The 18,123-nt window shown below is 35.9% G+C and overlaps 1 protein-coding gene across 5 annotated transcripts in view; it reads right to left on the bottom strand.

Annotated features, from left to right (window-relative positions):
* Positions 1–18,123, bottom strand: part of syt1a (synaptotagmin Ia) — a 232,393-nt gene that overhangs the window by 92,887 nt on the left and 121,383 nt on the right. For 2 of the 5 annotated variants that reach the window (XM_053241616.1, XM_053241615.1), the window contains exon 4: positions 7,034–13,013. The exons of 2 other annotated variants lie outside the window; for them this stretch is intronic. In XM_053241616.1, the coding sequence (XP_053097591.1) occupies positions 9,478–10,818 (1,341 nt within the window). In that variant the 5' untranslated portion in view covers positions 10,819–13,013 and the 3' untranslated portion in view covers positions 7,034–9,477. Of the gene's footprint in view, positions 1–6,196; positions 6,399–7,033; positions 13,014–18,123 lie in introns of those variants that run through there. One more of the 5 variants, XM_034313330.2, reaches the window with a different exon arrangement.

The raw sequence follows: 18,123 nt of genomic DNA, 5'->3' as shown, positions 1-18,123 counted from the left end.
ATGAATTATCATGCAATTGGCACTGCTATCATCATTTTCATCACTCAGGCTTAGTATTCAGTATCAGCCTTAGCTTTCTCTTCAGCGTTTTATAAATTATAGCAAGTTCTGTAATTTAACACAGAAACAGCAGATATAGATCATTTCATATGCTGTGGAAATATGAAAACTAACATCTTGTGCAGTCCCGTCTGTCTCTCCTACACTCATATCCTGAATATTAAAACCCAGTATATTACATTTTCATCCTTCACATGCTAATACGGTGTAAATGTAGCAGAGAAACACAAACATGCTAGCATGTATCTTAATAAATTTCTATATAATGTTATATATTACTATTATTATATTAAACAACACCTAATGTACTTGGTACAGAAATAAAAATCTTCATATATAAACTTTAAATGCTAAAATGTTTGTCGCTAACCTGTATCATCATAAATTTCTATATAATGTGATATAATACTATAATAATAACATTAAACATAATGCAATATACCTGCTACAGAAATAAAAACTTCATCTATAAACTTAAAATGTTTCCTAATTTACTAATTTCCATCATTATATATCATTATATATATCTGATTAACAAACACATACTAGACTGTATCTTATTTAATTTCTTACTGAAGTTCTTTATAATGTTATAATATATAAAATATATAACATTGTTCAATTATACATAATATTCAGTCTAGTATATCTAACACACTTACACTGATCCAAACATGCTAGCTTTATCTTATTACATTTCTATATGTTGTATAATACTATAATAACATTAAGTAATAAATAATATGCATGCTAGAGAAATTAAATCTTCCGATATAAAGTTAAAACCTTTTCTAATTTACAAATTTCTCTCACATAGACGTGAATACTTTGTAAATATGTGAGAGAAGGACACATGCTAGCCTGTATCTTAATAAATGTCTATACGATGTTATTTAATATTATTCTAATGCTATGCTACAGAAAAAAAACCTGCATGTACAAAACTTAAAATATTGACTAATTTATTCATATTAGTCATATTTATTCAAATTACACACTCTAACCTTAATGCATCTTAATGAATTTCTGTGTATAATCTTATATCATGTTATACAATACTATAAAATATAATATTATACATTATATACATGATATAATACTAAGAATCTTAATATATAAACATTAACTATTTACTAAATTCATTATGTTTTTTTTAAATAACGTGTAAAATCAATGCACACGCAACATTCATTTATTTATTTAATGTTATGTTAAAGAAGTCTGTCAGTTGCCCTTATTTATTTATTTACTTATTTATCATTGTATTTGTACTTTATATCCAACAGACACATACATAATTGCATTTTAAATCAATCACATCTCAATTTACATCCTATATAACTGAGTTATAATTATATAGTATATCAAAAAAATGTAAATTTCTGTTTCTGCTCATGTTTTTGCTAATAACTGATCCAAAACCAGGATAAAGGTCCAGTTCCGACTCATCTGTTTGAGTTTCGGAGGTAAAATGTAATATTCTGTATGATATAAGTCACAGAGAACAGACAGTAAGGTGGTGTAAATAAAGAGAACACATGTCCGATCCTGTCAGTCCGTCTGCTTCCAAAATTACCCTCCGATCCACTTTCATTTCAGCTCGTCACTCCGTAATCAGATACAATATTCAGTACAATATCAATCACAAAGGCACTAATGTGGAGGAAGAATATGATAAAACATGCACAGTCTGGTCTTTGGGTTTTTTCCCCCCCAGTCTGAAGCTGTATAATCCATTTCCCTCGCCGGGTTTGTACTCTATAATTTAATATAGTGTTCAGTGTGTTATATAATCACACCATCACACACTACGACACACGGTGTGGTGTAGAAAACGTCAGGAAAAGAGCACAGTACAGATCTCTCACGCGCAGTGTACTCACTTACTACTTATAAAATAAAATCCCTGTTCTTTTCCATGTTGGAGTTTTAGCTAATGCAATAGATTTCACATATTATTATTATTATTATTAGTAGTAGTAATACTACTACTACTACTGCTACTACTAATAATAATAATAACTGCATTCTATCATTTAATATTCAGTGTATTAATATACATGTGTTGAAAATCAATTTCTGTAAAGTAATTTAACAGATATACAAGTATAATAATAGGAAAGAACAAAGAGTCTAATCTATGCTAATGCTTTGTTAATAATTCAGTTTTAGAAATTATTTAAATGTTCAGTCCAATCACTTATTTATATATAAAATAAATACTCTAGATTAGCATATCAAAATGCTCTAGTGTAATTCTATTACAGTACTTAGACTAGCATATCAAAATACTCTAGTGTACTTCACCTTAAGTACTTAGACTAACATATCAAAATACTCTAGTGTACTTCTCCTAATGTACTTAGACTAGCATATCAAAAATACTTAAGTGTACTTCTATGAAAGTACTTAGATTAGCATTTCAAAAATACTCTAGTGTACTTCACCTTAAGTACTTAGACTAGCATTTCAAAAATACTCTAGTGTACTTCACCTTAAGTACTTAGACTAGCATATCAAAAATACTCTAGTGTACTTCACCTTAAGTACTTAGACTAGCATATCAAAAATACTCTAGTGTACTTCGTCTAAAGTACTTAGACTAACATATCAAAAATACTCTAGTGTACTTCGTCTAAAGTATTTAGACTAACATATCAAAAATACTCTAGTCTACTTGTGTTCAATTTTCTGTGCTTGGAATTTTATTGAACACATTTCACATAATATTAGTAACATTACTAAGAGACATACTAACACTGTGTTGCTTTGATGTTGTATAATTTATTATTGCATCATTTGTAGTAATATAAACGTAATGAAATCCTCTCACTGATTTTAAAGTTAATATTAACGCACACAGAGTCTAATTTCTGCTTATGAATTACTAATAAGCCTATTAATATCAGCACAATCACACAAACACTTGGCCATATCATCATCATCATCATCATCATCACCACCACGAGCCCAGTCCAGTCCATCTGCTTATCTTTTTTGATGTAAAATTCAGTAATTAGTATAAAATGAACGCTGAACAGACACGAACATGGTGTAAATATATCTGTGAACACATGCCCAGTTCTGTCTGTCCGAGTCTGGCTCCATGGCAATCATTTAATATAATATTCATTATAATATTCATCCCACTGCTAATATTCTCACTGAATTTAACATAGCTACGCTAATATTTCATACAATACTCACTTCTGTTTTAATATTAAACACAAGTCACTCACTCGGCCCAGTCCATCTGGTCTGCATAATTTAGTAGATTATTCTCTATTCATGCGCAGAAACGTCTGTAAAACATCTGGAATACATCTGTAAAGCATGCATAAACCTAATATATAATTTAATGTGGAGAGTAAATAAGTAGACTTGAGTATTTAGCATTCGCAAATATTTTCCATACCCATATACTCACAAAGCTCTAAAACTGAAATTACAGTTCCCTTGTCATCTAGTGCACTTCTCTTCAAGTACACGTTAGCATATAAAAAGTAAACTAGTGCACTTCTCTTCAAGTACGCATGTTAGCATATAAAAAGTAAACTAGTGCACTTCTCTTCAAGTACTGCTCTCAAGTATAAGTACAAGTGTTAGCATATAAAAAGTAAACTAGTGTGCTTCTCTTCAAGTAATTAGACTATCATGTTAAAAAAATACTCTAGTGTACTTCTATTCAAGTATTTTGACTACCATACTCTATAAATACTGTAGTGTACTCCTGTTCAAGTACTTCAAGACTATCATATATCCAAAAATACTCTAATGCATTTCAGCATATGAAAAAAGGTGGTAGTAAAGATGGTAGTAAAGTGGCAGTAAAGGAGGTAGTATAAGTGGTAGTAAACGTGGTAGTAAATGTGGTAATATAAGTGGCAGTAAAGATGGTAGTAAAGGCAGTAGTAAAGATGGTAGTAAAGGCGGTAGTATATTCTGTATTAAAAGTGCTACAAAGGTGGTAGTAAAGGTGGTAGTAAAGATGGTAGTAAAGTGGCAGTAAAGGAGGTAGTATAAGTGGTAGTAAACGTGGTAGTAAATGTGATAATATAAGTGGCAGTAAAGATGGTAGTAACGGCAGTAGTATATTCGGTATTAAAAGTGCTACAAAGGTGGTAGTAAATATGGTACTAAAGGTGGTAGTACATATGGTACTAAAGGTGGTAGTAAAGGTGGTAGTAAAGATGGTAGTAAAGGCGGTAGTATATTCGGTAGTAAAGGCGGTAGTATATTCGGTATTAAAAGTGCTACAAAGGTGGTGGTAAATATGGTACTAATGGTGGTAGTACATATGGTACTAAAGGTGGTAGTAAAGGTGGTAGTAAAGGTGGTAGTATATTTGGTATTAAAGGTGGCACAAAGGTGGTAGTAAATGTGGTAGTAAAGACGGTAGTAATGGAGGTAGTAAAGGTGGTAGTAAAGATGGTAGTAAAGATGGTAGTAAAGACGGTAGTAATGGTGGTAGTAAAGTTGGTAGTAATGGAGGTAGTAAAGTGGTAGTAAAAGTGGTAGTAAAGCGGTAGTAAAGATGGTAGTAAAGAATGGTAGTAACATTGTAGTAAAGGTGGTAGCAAAGTGGTAGTAAAGGTGGCAATATAGATGGTAGTAAAGACGGTCGTTAAGTGGTAGTAAAGTGGTAGTAAATATGGTTGTAATGGTGGTAGTAAAGTGGTAGTAAAGTTGGTAGTAATGGTGGTAGTAAAGTGGTCGTGAAGTGGTAGTAAAGTGGTAGTAAAGTTGGTAGTAAAGTGATAGTAAAGTGGTAGTAAAGTTGGTAGTAATGGTCATAGTAATGTGGTAGTGAAGTGGTAGTAATGGTGGTAGTAATGTGGTAGTGAAGTGGTAGTAAAGGTGGTAGTATAGCTGAATGAATTTGACATGACGTGAGACTTTGTTGAAGAGACGTGTAGTACGTGAGATTACGCAGGTATTTAATCTCATGATAAACACCTGAACAACAGGCGTGATGATAATGAGATCTCATCTTAGATGGGTTTTTTTTTCCTGTGGGATACGTTTGGTTTTTTTTGTGTAATATAAAAATAAAAAATATTATATAAAATAACAACTTTACTGAATAATATCAATCTTTCAGTGTGTTTAACTCATTATATTGATAATTAAATATAATGTTGTGTACAATATAAAGAAATTGGACAGTTCGGTCTAATATTCAGTATTCATATAGAGTATATACAAATCTCTCTCTCCCTCGCTCCATTCTGACACATGCTCGCTCGCCCATCCGTACTCTCTTATATAATATTATATTATAGTATAACATCATAACCACATGTCCTATAAAAATAAAATAAAATAATATTCAGTATAAAATCAATCCCGCTTGGTGTAAATATATCAGCGCTCACACACACACACACACACACACACACACACGCTGTCCTGACTGTCTTTCTAAAATTACAGTGCAATCCATTTTAGTTTTTCTTTTGCACTTGATAATTCTATATTAAATTCAGTTTCATTTCAATCATTATTTTAGTAACACACACGTTTGTGTATTTATAGAACACGCGTAATGCGTAGAATTAAATAACATTATAATTCTGCATATTGTGCATGTTTCTATAATACACAAACACACATTACAGACCCTTCACGATGTGTATAATTTTAGAGCAAATTTAATTCTACACACAATGCGTCGTTCTGTAACGATGTGTACAATTACATTTATTAAAATAATTAAATAAACATGTAATACAATTATGAGGAAAAACACATTACACACACACACACACACACACACACACACACGGAGTCTATTCTGTAGTATAATATCCCATAATATTCAATATAGCACATAAGTATGTTTATATTTAAAATCCATTCATACTGTATTCACTGTATTAGTGTTAGTGTCTCTCTCTCTCTCTCTCTCTCTCTCTCTCTCTATTTCTTTCTTTCCTCCTACAGTAGATTCCTTCCATCCCTCCACGTACAGTATCATTCACTCACTCTATCTCTCTCTCTCTCTCTCATATCAAAATTTTATTTTACATATTTAATCATCTATTTAATCTCAGAACAATTTAATCATCCCTCTATCTCTCTATCCCTCCATCTCTCCGTCCCTCCATCCCGTACAGTAGCACTCGTCCGTCCTTACCTGGCAGCGCGGCGTCTCCTCCCGTGTGTCTCTCTTGACCGTGGAGATGGAGGACGAGGATGGACAGATCGGATGTGGAGGAGGATGAGGAGGAGGACACAAGCGTCTCTGTCCCAAACGACAAACACAATGAAACCCACCACTCGCACTCGTTCTTCTACATCCACACCCGCCGAGAGCTCTGAAAGCCTGCGCTCCGTCTCTCCTCTATCACTCCCTCCCTCCCTCCCTCCCTCCCTCTCTCTCTCTCTCACTCGCTCGCTCGCTCGCACACTCACTCTGAGCATCGCTCACACTCCAGCATCCCGCCCACCCACACCATCCCCCGCCCTCTCCCTCCATCCCTTCCTCCATCCCTCCCTCTTTTCCTGCATCTCTCCCTCTCAGTCGCTCACACCACTCGAACACATGCTCTCTCTCTCTCTCTCCACTATGACACATGCTCCCTTGCTCATCATCTATCGCGCCATATATCTCATTCTCTCTCTCTCTCTAAAACATACTTTCTCCTCATCCACTCTCTCTCTCTCTCTCTCTCTCTCTAAAACATACTTTCTCTTCATCCACTCTCTCTCTCTCTCTCTCTCTAAAACATACTTTCTCCTCATCCACTCTCTCTCTCTCTCTCTCTCTCTCTAAAACATACTTTCTCTTCATCCACTCTCTCTCTCTCTCTCTCTCTAAAACATACTTTCTCCTCATCCACTCTCTCTCTCTCTCTCTCTCTCTAAAACATACTTTCTCTTCATCCATTCTCTCTCTCTCTCTCTCTCTCTAAAACATACTTTCTCTTCATCCATTCTCTCTCTCTCTCTCTCTCTCTCTCTAAAACATACTTTCTCCTCATCCACTCTCTCTCTCTCTCTCTCTCTCACTAAAACATACTCTCTCCTCATCCACTCTCTCTCTCTCGCTCTCTAAAACATACTTTCTCTTCATCCATTCTCTCTCTCTCTCTCTCTCTCTCTCTCTCTCTAAAACATACTCTCTCCTCATCCACTCTCTCTCTCTCTCTCTAAAACATACTTTCTCCTCATCCACTCTCTCTCTCTCTCTCTCTCAGTAGAGTCACTCGCTCACATCATCCTGCTTTTGTTCTTTATAGGGGGCTGTAAACACACACACACCCACACACACACACACCTGGTGTTCTAAAAGCCCCTCCCCCAAACGGTCTTTCTCTACTTCCTCATTTTTTGTTTATTTTCTCTTTGCCTCTATCCTTCTCATCATCCCTCCTGCTCTCACTCTCTTCCTCTTTCTTTATAGTCCACCTACTTCTTCTGTCTCCTTGCATCTCTCCTTTCTTTCTCTCTCCATCACAGTATCCTTTGTTTTCCTCTGTCCTTCTGTCTCTCATTTTTCTACTCCATCTTTCTCTTTCTCTCCATCGTAGATATAGTAATCTACATCTCTCATTCATTCTCTCTGTCCATCTATCTATCTTTCTGTTTCTCTGTCACGTCTGCTCTATTTCCTTTTCTCCATTGCTATCTTTCTCTTTCTCTCATTTATCATTCGCTCCTCCTCATTTCTTCTTCTTCATTCTGCTTTTTTTCTTCATTTCTTCTTTCCCTCTTTCCCCAATCTCTCCTCACTCCTCTCTTCTTCCCTCCTCTTTTCTTCTCTCTCCATCGTTGCATCTTTTTTGTCTTATTTTACATCTTTGTCACTTCATCTACCTTTTCTCATGTTTTTCTCCTCCACTCATTCTCTCCATCTCCCATTTTCTCTCGTTCCTTCTGTCCATTGTACCTTTTTATATCTCTTTTTCTTTCTCTTTACCTCTAACTCTCTTTCCATCTCTCTCTCTCTTTCATTTGACCTCTTTCTATTTACGCTCATTTTTCTCTCCCTATCACACCATCTCTCTTTCTACATCTATCTGTTTATATCTTTCTCTTTCTCTTATTTTTTACTAGTTTGCTAACACGAGTGAACCTGATAGGAGCTTTAAGTCAAATTCATAAATATTCATAATCTGTGTTTTAGTCAGCTAGCTAACACAAGCTGTTTCTGTATTTCTGTTCATTTTTTGTAAATAAATAAATCAATAAATAAATATTTTGTGATTAGTAATGTTTAAATAAAGCTGTTTATTTTGGGCTTAGTCAGCGTGCAGGCGTGAAGCTCTGTATTGATCAGCGATGGCTCGGAACAAATAGAGCTGGCTTCAAGGTCACGACCTTCATATACACACAAGGGAAAGAGGGGGATGGGGAGCAGAACACATACACACACACACACACACACAATATTCACATACGTAGGCATTCACATTCACTCTGGGTGGTCGTGTGTGTGTGTGGAATTATTAGCGTCTTTATGACCATCTGTGCTTCTCACACACACACACACACTTACTGCCAACTACCTACAACTGGAGTTGATTTATAACAGTGAGTACATTAGCATATACACACTCTCACACTCGCTGTTTATCAGGTTAATAACACATTCATGTGAAATGGTTCAGTATTACACATTACACTGATTTTATTTTTTTGCATAGTGCATAGTGTACAGTGTATAGTGCATAGTGCATAGTGTACAGTGTATAGTGCATAATGTATAGAGTATAGTGTACAGTGTATAGCACACAGTGTATAGTGTATTTTGCATAGTGCATAATTTATAGTGTATAGTGCATAGTGCATAGTTTATAGTGTACAGTGTATAGTGCATAGTGTGTAGTGTACAGTGTATAGCACATAGTGCATAGTGTATGGTGTACAGTGTATAATGCATAGTGTATAGCATACAGTGTATAGTGCATAGTGTACAGTGCATAGTGTACAGTGCATAGTGCATAATGTATAGTGCATAGTGTACAGTGTATAGTGTATAGTACATAGTGTATAGTACATAGTGTATAGTGTATAGTACATAGTGTATAGTACATAGTGTATAGCTTATAGTGCATAATGTATAGTGTATAGCTTATAGTGCATAATGTATAGTATATAGTACAGAGTATAGTGCATAGTTTATAGTGTATAGTGCATAGTGTGTAGTGTGTAGTGTACAGTGTACAGAGCATAGTGCATAATGTATAGTGTACAGTGTGTAGTGTATAGTGCACAGTGTATAGCGCATAGTTTATAGTGTATAGTGCATAGTGTGTAGTGTGTAGTGTACAGTGTATAGAGCATAGTGCATAATGTATAGTGTACAGTGTGTAGTGTATAGTGCACAGTGTATAGCGCATAGTGCATAGTGTATAGTGCATAATTTATAGTCTATAGCTTATAGTGCATAGTTTATAGCGCACAGTGTATAGTTCATAGTGCATAGTGTATAGTGTATAGTGCATAATGTATAGTGTATAGTGTACAGTGTATAGTGCATAATGTATAGTGTATAGTGTACACTGTATAGTGCATAGTGTATAGTGTATAGTGTACACTGCATAGTGCATAATGTATAGTGTATAGTGTACAGTGTATAGTGCATAGTGTACAGTGTATAGTGTACACTGTATAGTGCATAATGTATAGTGTATAGTGCATAGTGCATAGTGTACAGTGTACAGTGTATAGTGTATAGTGCATAATGTATAGTGTATAGTGTACAGTGTATAGTGCATACTGCATAATGTATAGTGTACAGTGTGTAGTGTGTAGTGTACAGTGTATAGTGCATAATGTATAGTGCACAGTGTATAGTGTATAGTGTACAGAGTATAGTGTATAGTGTATACTGCATAGTGCATAACGTATAGTGTATAGTGTACACTGTATAGTGCATAATGTATAGTGTATAGTGTACAGTGTATAGTGCATACTGCATAATGTATAGTGTACAGTGTGTAGTGTGTAGTGTACAGTGTATAGTGCATAATGTATAGTGCACAGTGTATAGTGTATAGTGTACAGAGTATAGTGTATAGTGTATACTGCATAGTGCATAACGTATAGTGTATAGTGTACACTGTATAGTGCATAATGTATAGTGTATAGTGTACAGTGTATAGTGCATACTGCATAATGTATAGTGCATAGTGCATAGTGCACAGTGTATAGTGCATAGTGCATAATGTATAGTGCATAGTGTATAGTGTATTGTGTACAGAGTATAGTGTATAGTGTATACTGCATAGTGCATAACGTATAGGGTACAGTGTATAGTGTACAGTGCATAGTGCATAATGTATAGTGCATAGTGTATAGTGTACAGAGTATAGTGTATAGTGTATACTGCATAGTGCATAACGTATAGTGTATAGTGTATAGTGTACAGTGCATAATGTATAGTGCATAGTGTATACTGCATAGTGCATAATGTATAGTGTACAGTGTATAGTGCATAATGTATAGTGTACAGTATATAGTGCATAGTGTATAGTGTATAGTGTACAGTGCATAGTGCATAGTGCATAATGTATAGTGTATAGTGTACAGTGTATAGTGCATAATGTATAGTGTATAGTGTACAGTGTACAGTGCATAATGTATAGTGTATAGTGTATAGTGTATAGTGTACAGTGTATAGTGCATAATGTATAGTGTATAGCGTATAGCGTATAGTGTATAGAGTACAGTGCATAGTGCATAGTGTACAGTGTATAGTGCATAATGTATAGTGTATAGCGTATAGCGTATAGTGTATAGAGTACAGTGCATAGTGCATAGTGTACAGTGTATAGTTTATAGCCTACAGTGTATAGTGCATAGTGTATTGTGTACAAAGTATAGTGCATAATGCATAGTCTATAGCGCATAGTGTATATTGTATAGAGTATAGTGTACAGTGTATAGTGCATAATGCATAGTGTATAGCGTATAGTGTATATTGTATAGAGTATAGTGTACAGTGTATAGTGCATAATGTATAGTATATAGCGTATAGCGTATAGTGTATAGAGTATAGTGTATAGTGTAGAGTGTATAGCGCATAATGCATAGTGTATAGTGTGTCATTTGCGACATACGGAGGTGTTTTATGTTTCTGAGTGCGCTTTTCGAAGACCAAGCAGGTAGCTTCAAATCAGAAGCCATTAGCATTCATATTTCACTGACATTGTTAGCCAGATAGCTAAGATGAGCTAATTGAGAGGATTTTTAATTCATATTCATCAATATTAATAATCATTCCTGCTAACAGTAGCTTGCTAATATACCCTAACCTGACAGGATTTTTAAGTCATATTCATAATTTTTATCGCTAACAGTAACTAGCTAGCTAAAATGAAGCTACTCTGATGATATTTCTGACAGGATTTTTAAAAAATATATATTCAGAAATAGCCATAACCATCACTGAGTTAGTGAGCTAGCTACCATGAGCTAACCTGACAGGAGTTCTGACAGAAGTTGAGAGGATTCGAGAATATTGTATGTCATATTAACTAATGTTTATAATCTTTACTGTTAAAAGCTAACCTAATTTATCCTGACAGGGTCTTTATATTCATAATTATTCATAATCTGCATGCTAGTCAGCTAGCTAACAGGAGATAACTAGCCAATATGTTTACATCTGAGGCTAGCTAAATTAAATTTCATTATACTGTTTATACATTATACACCCCAATGTATGTATGATGACAATAAAGCTGAATTGAATTAACCTGACAGAATTTCACTAACATCCTTCAGCATCCCCCTAAAATACAGCCTTAAAAACAGTAATATATTCATGTTTTTAAGATTTTTTTTTTCAAAATTTCATTATGTTACATAATATTTACATTTCCTTTAGCATTTTAAACCATTAATAGTTTTTCAGATGGAAGGGCAGTAGGACCTGGGGGAGACTACAGCTGCTTTAATGCAATGTTGCCTTGGCATGCTACTAAAGCTAAAGTAGGACGTGTAACGTCAGTCGACGACTGAATTAAAAGCTTACTAAAATAAATATTAGGCTTTATTTAAAAAAAACATATACAGAGGCAAATATACAGAGGCAACTCCTGCTTTTTACCTGTTTGTTAACTAGCCTGACGTAAAGCTACGGTGTATATATAATGCTAATGCTACATAACACTAAAATTAGCTAGCTGATGAGCAGGCTATTTTAGACTATCCGGGAATTCTAAGAAATTCCGTAGATAGTGAGGGTGTGAACAAGCGAAAAAGATTGTTGAGAAGCTGCGTTCACGCCATGTCATAATTACCGTAATTACAAGATTCCGACTTCGTAGAACTTGTAATTACAACTTATTAAAAATAAATTATTAATTTGTATTATTAATTTGTATAATTGACTATTATTAATGTCTTAATAATCCAAGATTAATCTGAAATAAACAAAAGGCATACAATACAGTTTAATGTAACTAACATAGACTGTTACTTGTTACATTTTTTGTAACACGTAATTCCGAGGATGTGAACAGCTCAGAGTAGAATGTCCAGGTTGTCCGGATTTCGCTAATATGACAGGATTTCGCTAACATGAGCTAACCTGACAGAATTTCCCTAACATTAGCTAACATGAGCTGTTAGCAAAATCCTGTCAGGTTAGCTCATGTTAGCGAAATCCTTATCCTAGTAATTGCAGTAATTCTGACATGGCGTGAACGCAGCGAGACATTTCTATCCGATGGGCGTGGTCTTCTCCAGGATGAATCCGCCCCCATCCTTTGCACACAGTGGTTTAATGAATGGTTTGATGAGGATGAAAATGATGTAGATCTCATGCTGTGGCCTTCGCAGTCATGAATGACGTGTTGGACAGCGTTTTGCTCCATCATCACAGCCCCACCTGAGGGACGAATGGTTCTCCATCGCTTTAGTCCAGTTCCACGTACGTTTACACTCTGTGCTGAGGTGCACTGGAGCTCTTCTTATGCTGATTCGTTGGCCTTAAAGAAAATCTGAAGTATTGTGATTATTTTATTATTTTTTTCACCTCATATTATTTTTCATATCTGTTATAAACACTCTCTAAAGGACATTGTCATTATTTTCCTTTTTCTACTGATCGCCAAGACTTACAACACTTAGAGCTGGTTCTCCATCTCCACACACACACATTTAGTGTGCCCCAGGGGGGTAAAGTAAAGCCTTTCTATTTAGAAAATGGCTGCTACACAATTGGCTGTACAATAATACTCCGTGTGCTGCTGTCCAACACCGCACTAATGCATCTTTACAGAGCTGAAATAACAGAAGACGATTTAAAAAGCTTTTAGCCAGAGCTCAAGTCATGACAGCCATTTTAGCGCCATTCTCCTAAAACAGGTAGCTGATGATTAGACGGAGTGCGCTCAGTACGGTGCATGCTCAGGCGTTACCGCTATTCAGCTGAAAATGACTCTTCACCTGCTGTGTGAAAATGGCCAGCAAAGATGATCCCCATTTACTCAGAAAAATAACCCTGAGGCCAAGCTCAGCTATGCTAGTGCTGGAATAGTACTGTTATATAAGCAGTGCGCTAGCATTTATTGTCTGATCTCAGGATAGAAATTACCCCAGTAGCTAACCAAGGACCGATTTTGGGCTACAAATGAATGGTAACAAACTGGCTAATCTTGGAATAAAAATGATTGGTAAACAACATAGTATCTTATCTCAGGATGAAAATGTCTGGTAAACTGCATAGTGTCTGATCTTGAAATAAAAATGTCTGGTAATTGACAGTGTCTGATCTTGCAATTAGAATTGCTCTCTGTCTGATCTAAGGTTCGAGACCATACTCAGTCATTTAGTGTCAGATATCAGAATCAGCTTCTCTAGTAATCCTCTGATCTAGACTGTTCTCTAGTTTGAAGCATTTAACATTTCTCTTCTGATATTTAATTCTGATCTTGATGTTTTAAGAGCAGTTGATCCAGGATCTGACATTAGATTAGACAGTTTGTTGGTAATTCGTGTAGATACAATTACTCGACATCTGATTTTAGGTTGGAAGACATGCTGGAAGGTAAATGAGTCATATATAAATAGTTCTGTGTCTGATTACAGGTTAGAAAATTGTCAGGTAATTAGACTCTCTCGATAACCCAGTCTGATCCAAGTTAAATAGTTAGATTTTTAGATAACAATTTAGGTTTGGCAGATTTATAATAGTTAATGTCTGATCTCAGGTTAGCTAATCTAGTGCCTGTTTCACATTTGTCAGTTCTCTGGTTTTCTGGCGTCTGATCACAGGATACCCTGCTCTTTGGTAGTCTGATTTTTGGCAGTCTCAAGACAGAAAGTCGTGGGCTATTTATTATCTGATGATAAATTGGAACGTTCTGTGGTAGGGAAACCAGTGTCTAATCTCAGAACTAGTTCAGGAGCTAGCAAGACTAACTTAGCAAGTCAAAGCCAACCTGGTGATCCAAAGCTAACCTAGCGAGCATAGCTACTGTGCTGCTACATGGATCCTGAGTTAGTTATTTGCATGATATCACAAGTGGGGTTTCAGACAGAAAGCTGTCAATCAAGTGTGTTCATTTGAATATTAGGCCACACCCATTAGAACTGTTCTTAGATGAATCTATACAATAAGTTAAGGGGCTGTTTTAAAGTTTTATCACATTTATGTCTTGTCTATTTATACAGTTTTGCAATTAGTAGACACTCAGGTCTAATGCTGCAGTAATATTTATAATATTGTACAATATATAATTATATGATAGAATATATATTCATACTTTAAATGTATATACAGAATTTGCCTGTGTGCTCTTTATATTTGGGGAATAAACAAAATTCTGAATTTAAATTAAATGGAATTGTTCATGTGTTTAATGGACATTTCATTCCTCTTCTGATAGTCAGTGGGATTTGTTCTGGAAGCTTCTGCGGTTCAATCTCTAGGACAAAATCAGTGATGTTTTCAGTGCACAGTTTATACACTTGTTTTGAAAGATTGTCAGCTGGACGGTCGTTAATCCTCTATTACCAGACGCACCAGTGCCACAGGAGCATCGCATCAGCTGAAGGAGAAAACATGAAGAACAGAGCTTTTAGCCACTGCAATCATAAAGTAAACTACAGTCCAGAGGGAAGTACGAGTGCAAGAGAGACAGAAAGAGGACAGAGAGAGAGAGAGAGAGAGAAATAAGGGAATTGAGGGACAGGGGGATGATGATGATGAAAGTCAGTCTTCAGAAGAGGAGGACACTCTCAGCAAAATAAAAGGTCGAGAGCTCTTCACGCTCGAACAGAGAGAGATATTAGAGTGAATGCTGCTGAATTTATCCCCGGTGATCCCGAGACACAAACACACACACACACACACACACACACACAAACACACTGCAATTATACCATACACATCACAATGTATCTAGAAGCTACTCAGTAACATAGCTATAACAGATAACTATAATTAACTAGCCATATAAGCTATCTACATAAGCTGTGATAATTAACTTTATAATAATATATCCTGATCAATTACATCACAATGTAATATCCCAATAAATTACATCACAACGTAAAAACATCACAACGCTAACCCAAGGAGTTAAAGCTAACCTAGCCAGAGAAACCTGATCTAGTAGCTAAAAGAAAAATCGAACCTAGCAGGGAAAAGTTAACCTAGCAAGTGAAATTTACCTAGTAAAATCTTCACTAGCGAGTAAAATCAAACCTAATGAGTAAAATCGAATCTAGTGAGCAAAAGCTAACTTAGCAAGTGCAGGCTAACTTAGCAAGTAAAATCTCCACTAGTGAGTAAAATCGAACCTAGTGAGTGAAAGCTAACTTAGTGAGTACAGTCAAACCTAGAGAAAGAAAACTAAGCTAGCAAGTAAAATCAAACCTACATAGCTAGAGAAACCTAACCTAGTGAGTGAGAGCTAAGCTAGCTAGTGAAATTTAAACTAGCTAATGTTCATTTTGAGAGTATTGTAGACATCATCAGTGTGTATACAACACAGAGGTCTTTCAAGTAAAGTTTGTCCACTCTTGCGACCATCTTGGCCACACCCCTGGACGGTTATTTTGAGTCATACAGGACCAGGATCCTTTCTAAATGACGCAAATAACATAAGTGTGATCAAGAACTAACGTTAAATGTAACTATAACTGGCTAAAAAGCATGACGTGTGTTTCTATAATAAAAATCGAAATTGATGGTAAGTTGCTGTGGTGCTGTGGTGGAATAAAACATTGGGTGGTGTGCTGTTATAGGAGAATAATCAACTTTGGGGTGGTAACACCCATTTAACACACTCAGCTTCATGGAGTGTCCCTCTGTGGATCATGGATGTGTGTGTGTGTGTGTGTGTGTGTGTGTGTGTGTGTGTGTGTGTGTGTGTCCTAATTAGCACGGATGGTTTAATTACAGATCCCATTCTCCAGCAGCACCAACCTGCCAGGATCCACGGAAACAGCTTCATCTCCAAAACACTGTGCCTTCTCTCTTTCTCTTTCTCTCTCTCTCTCTCTCTCTCTCTCTCACTCAAGAACTTTTCATTCTCACCCAGGGTTAAATCTCTCCATTTAAAAAAAAAAAATTGTTTTCTTTTTTTTTCTTTTCATCTCCTCTTCCCTCATGTTTTTTCTTCTCCCTCCATCTGTCTCTCTCCTTTTGTTTTTCTTCTATGTTTTAATCCATCCATCTCTCTCCCCTGTTTTGTCTCATAGTCCTTTTTTTTTTTAAATCTCTCCTTAAATTTTCTTATCTCCTTTTCCACCTCTCTGTTTCTCCTTTCTTGTCTTTTATCCCCTCCACTCTTGAATATCTCCTCTGTCTTCTTTTCCCTCTCCACCCACTTCTCTCTCTCTCTCTCTTTCTCTCTCTCTCACTTCCAGTTGACTGGATTGGTCTCTCTGGTCTAAATTTAGCTGTCGTCTTTTCGCTTTTAGCCAATGAGGTTTTTATTGAGAGCTCTCACTCTCTTTCTCTCTTTCTTTCTCTCCTTTATGATAAGGCATATATATAACACACATTTATATTGTGAAGTTTACAGAAATACTGTATATAATAAAATAATATAAGATTAATGTGAGCATATAAACTAACATATTTATATCTATATTATTTTAAATCTATATAATAAATCTCTCCTTCACTCCATCTATCCCTCCATCCAACTGGTCAACCATTCATACATCCATCAGTCTAGCCATAAATCCATTTATCTATGCCTCTACCCATCCATCCACTCATTCCACTCATCCATCCATCCATCCATCCCTCTCATCTATGCCCCTACCCATCAATCTATCCATCCCTCATTCACTTCATCTGTCCCTCCATCCACTCTTATATCTCTTACATTTATCTCTATCCATATATATATATATACTCATGCATCCATCCATCCATCCATCCACCATTTATCCCTCCATCTACCATTACATCTACCTCCATTCATATATGCATCTACTAATGCAGCTTTCCATCAATCCATCCAAATATCCTTCACTCCATCTATTCCTCCACCCACACTTACATCTATTTACATCCATCTATACAGCATCCCATCCAACTAATCATCCATCTATCCATCCCTCCTTCACCCCATGTATTTCTAAACAGAATCAGTCATTCAATCATCTCTCAGTCTGGCAATACTTCCATTTATCTATGATTCTCTCCATCCATTGATTCATACATCTTTCCATCCTTCCATCAATTATATCCACCCATTCAAGTACAATACCTGCATCCATATATTTCATCAATTCATCCATCCATTTTTCCATCCACCCATCCATCTATACATCCCACATTTATCCTTACATTGATTCCATTCATTCATCCAACCATCCATCCATCCATACCACATATCTACCTATCTATACATCCATTAATCCATCCATCCTCCCTCCACCCACCTGTATATCCCTCCATCCCTCTAACAATCTGTTACATCAATACCATCCATTCATCCCCAATCCATTTATACTTCTATCCTTACATCCATTGCCCATCCCTTTATGTAGCCATTCCCCAGTCATCCTTCTATCAATCAACCCATCCACTCATCTGTTTACTCCATCCATCCACCCATTCATCCATCCATCCATCCATCCATCCAT

This window comes from Pangasianodon hypophthalmus, chromosome 18 (genome assembly GCF_027358585.1).
Source record: "Pangasianodon hypophthalmus isolate fPanHyp1 chromosome 18, fPanHyp1.pri, whole genome shotgun sequence".
Classification (NCBI taxonomy): domain Eukaryota; kingdom Metazoa; phylum Chordata; class Actinopteri; order Siluriformes; family Pangasiidae; genus Pangasianodon; species Pangasianodon hypophthalmus.
Note: the sequence above shows the minus strand (reverse complement) of the source record. Positions and strands in the feature narration are given on the sequence as shown.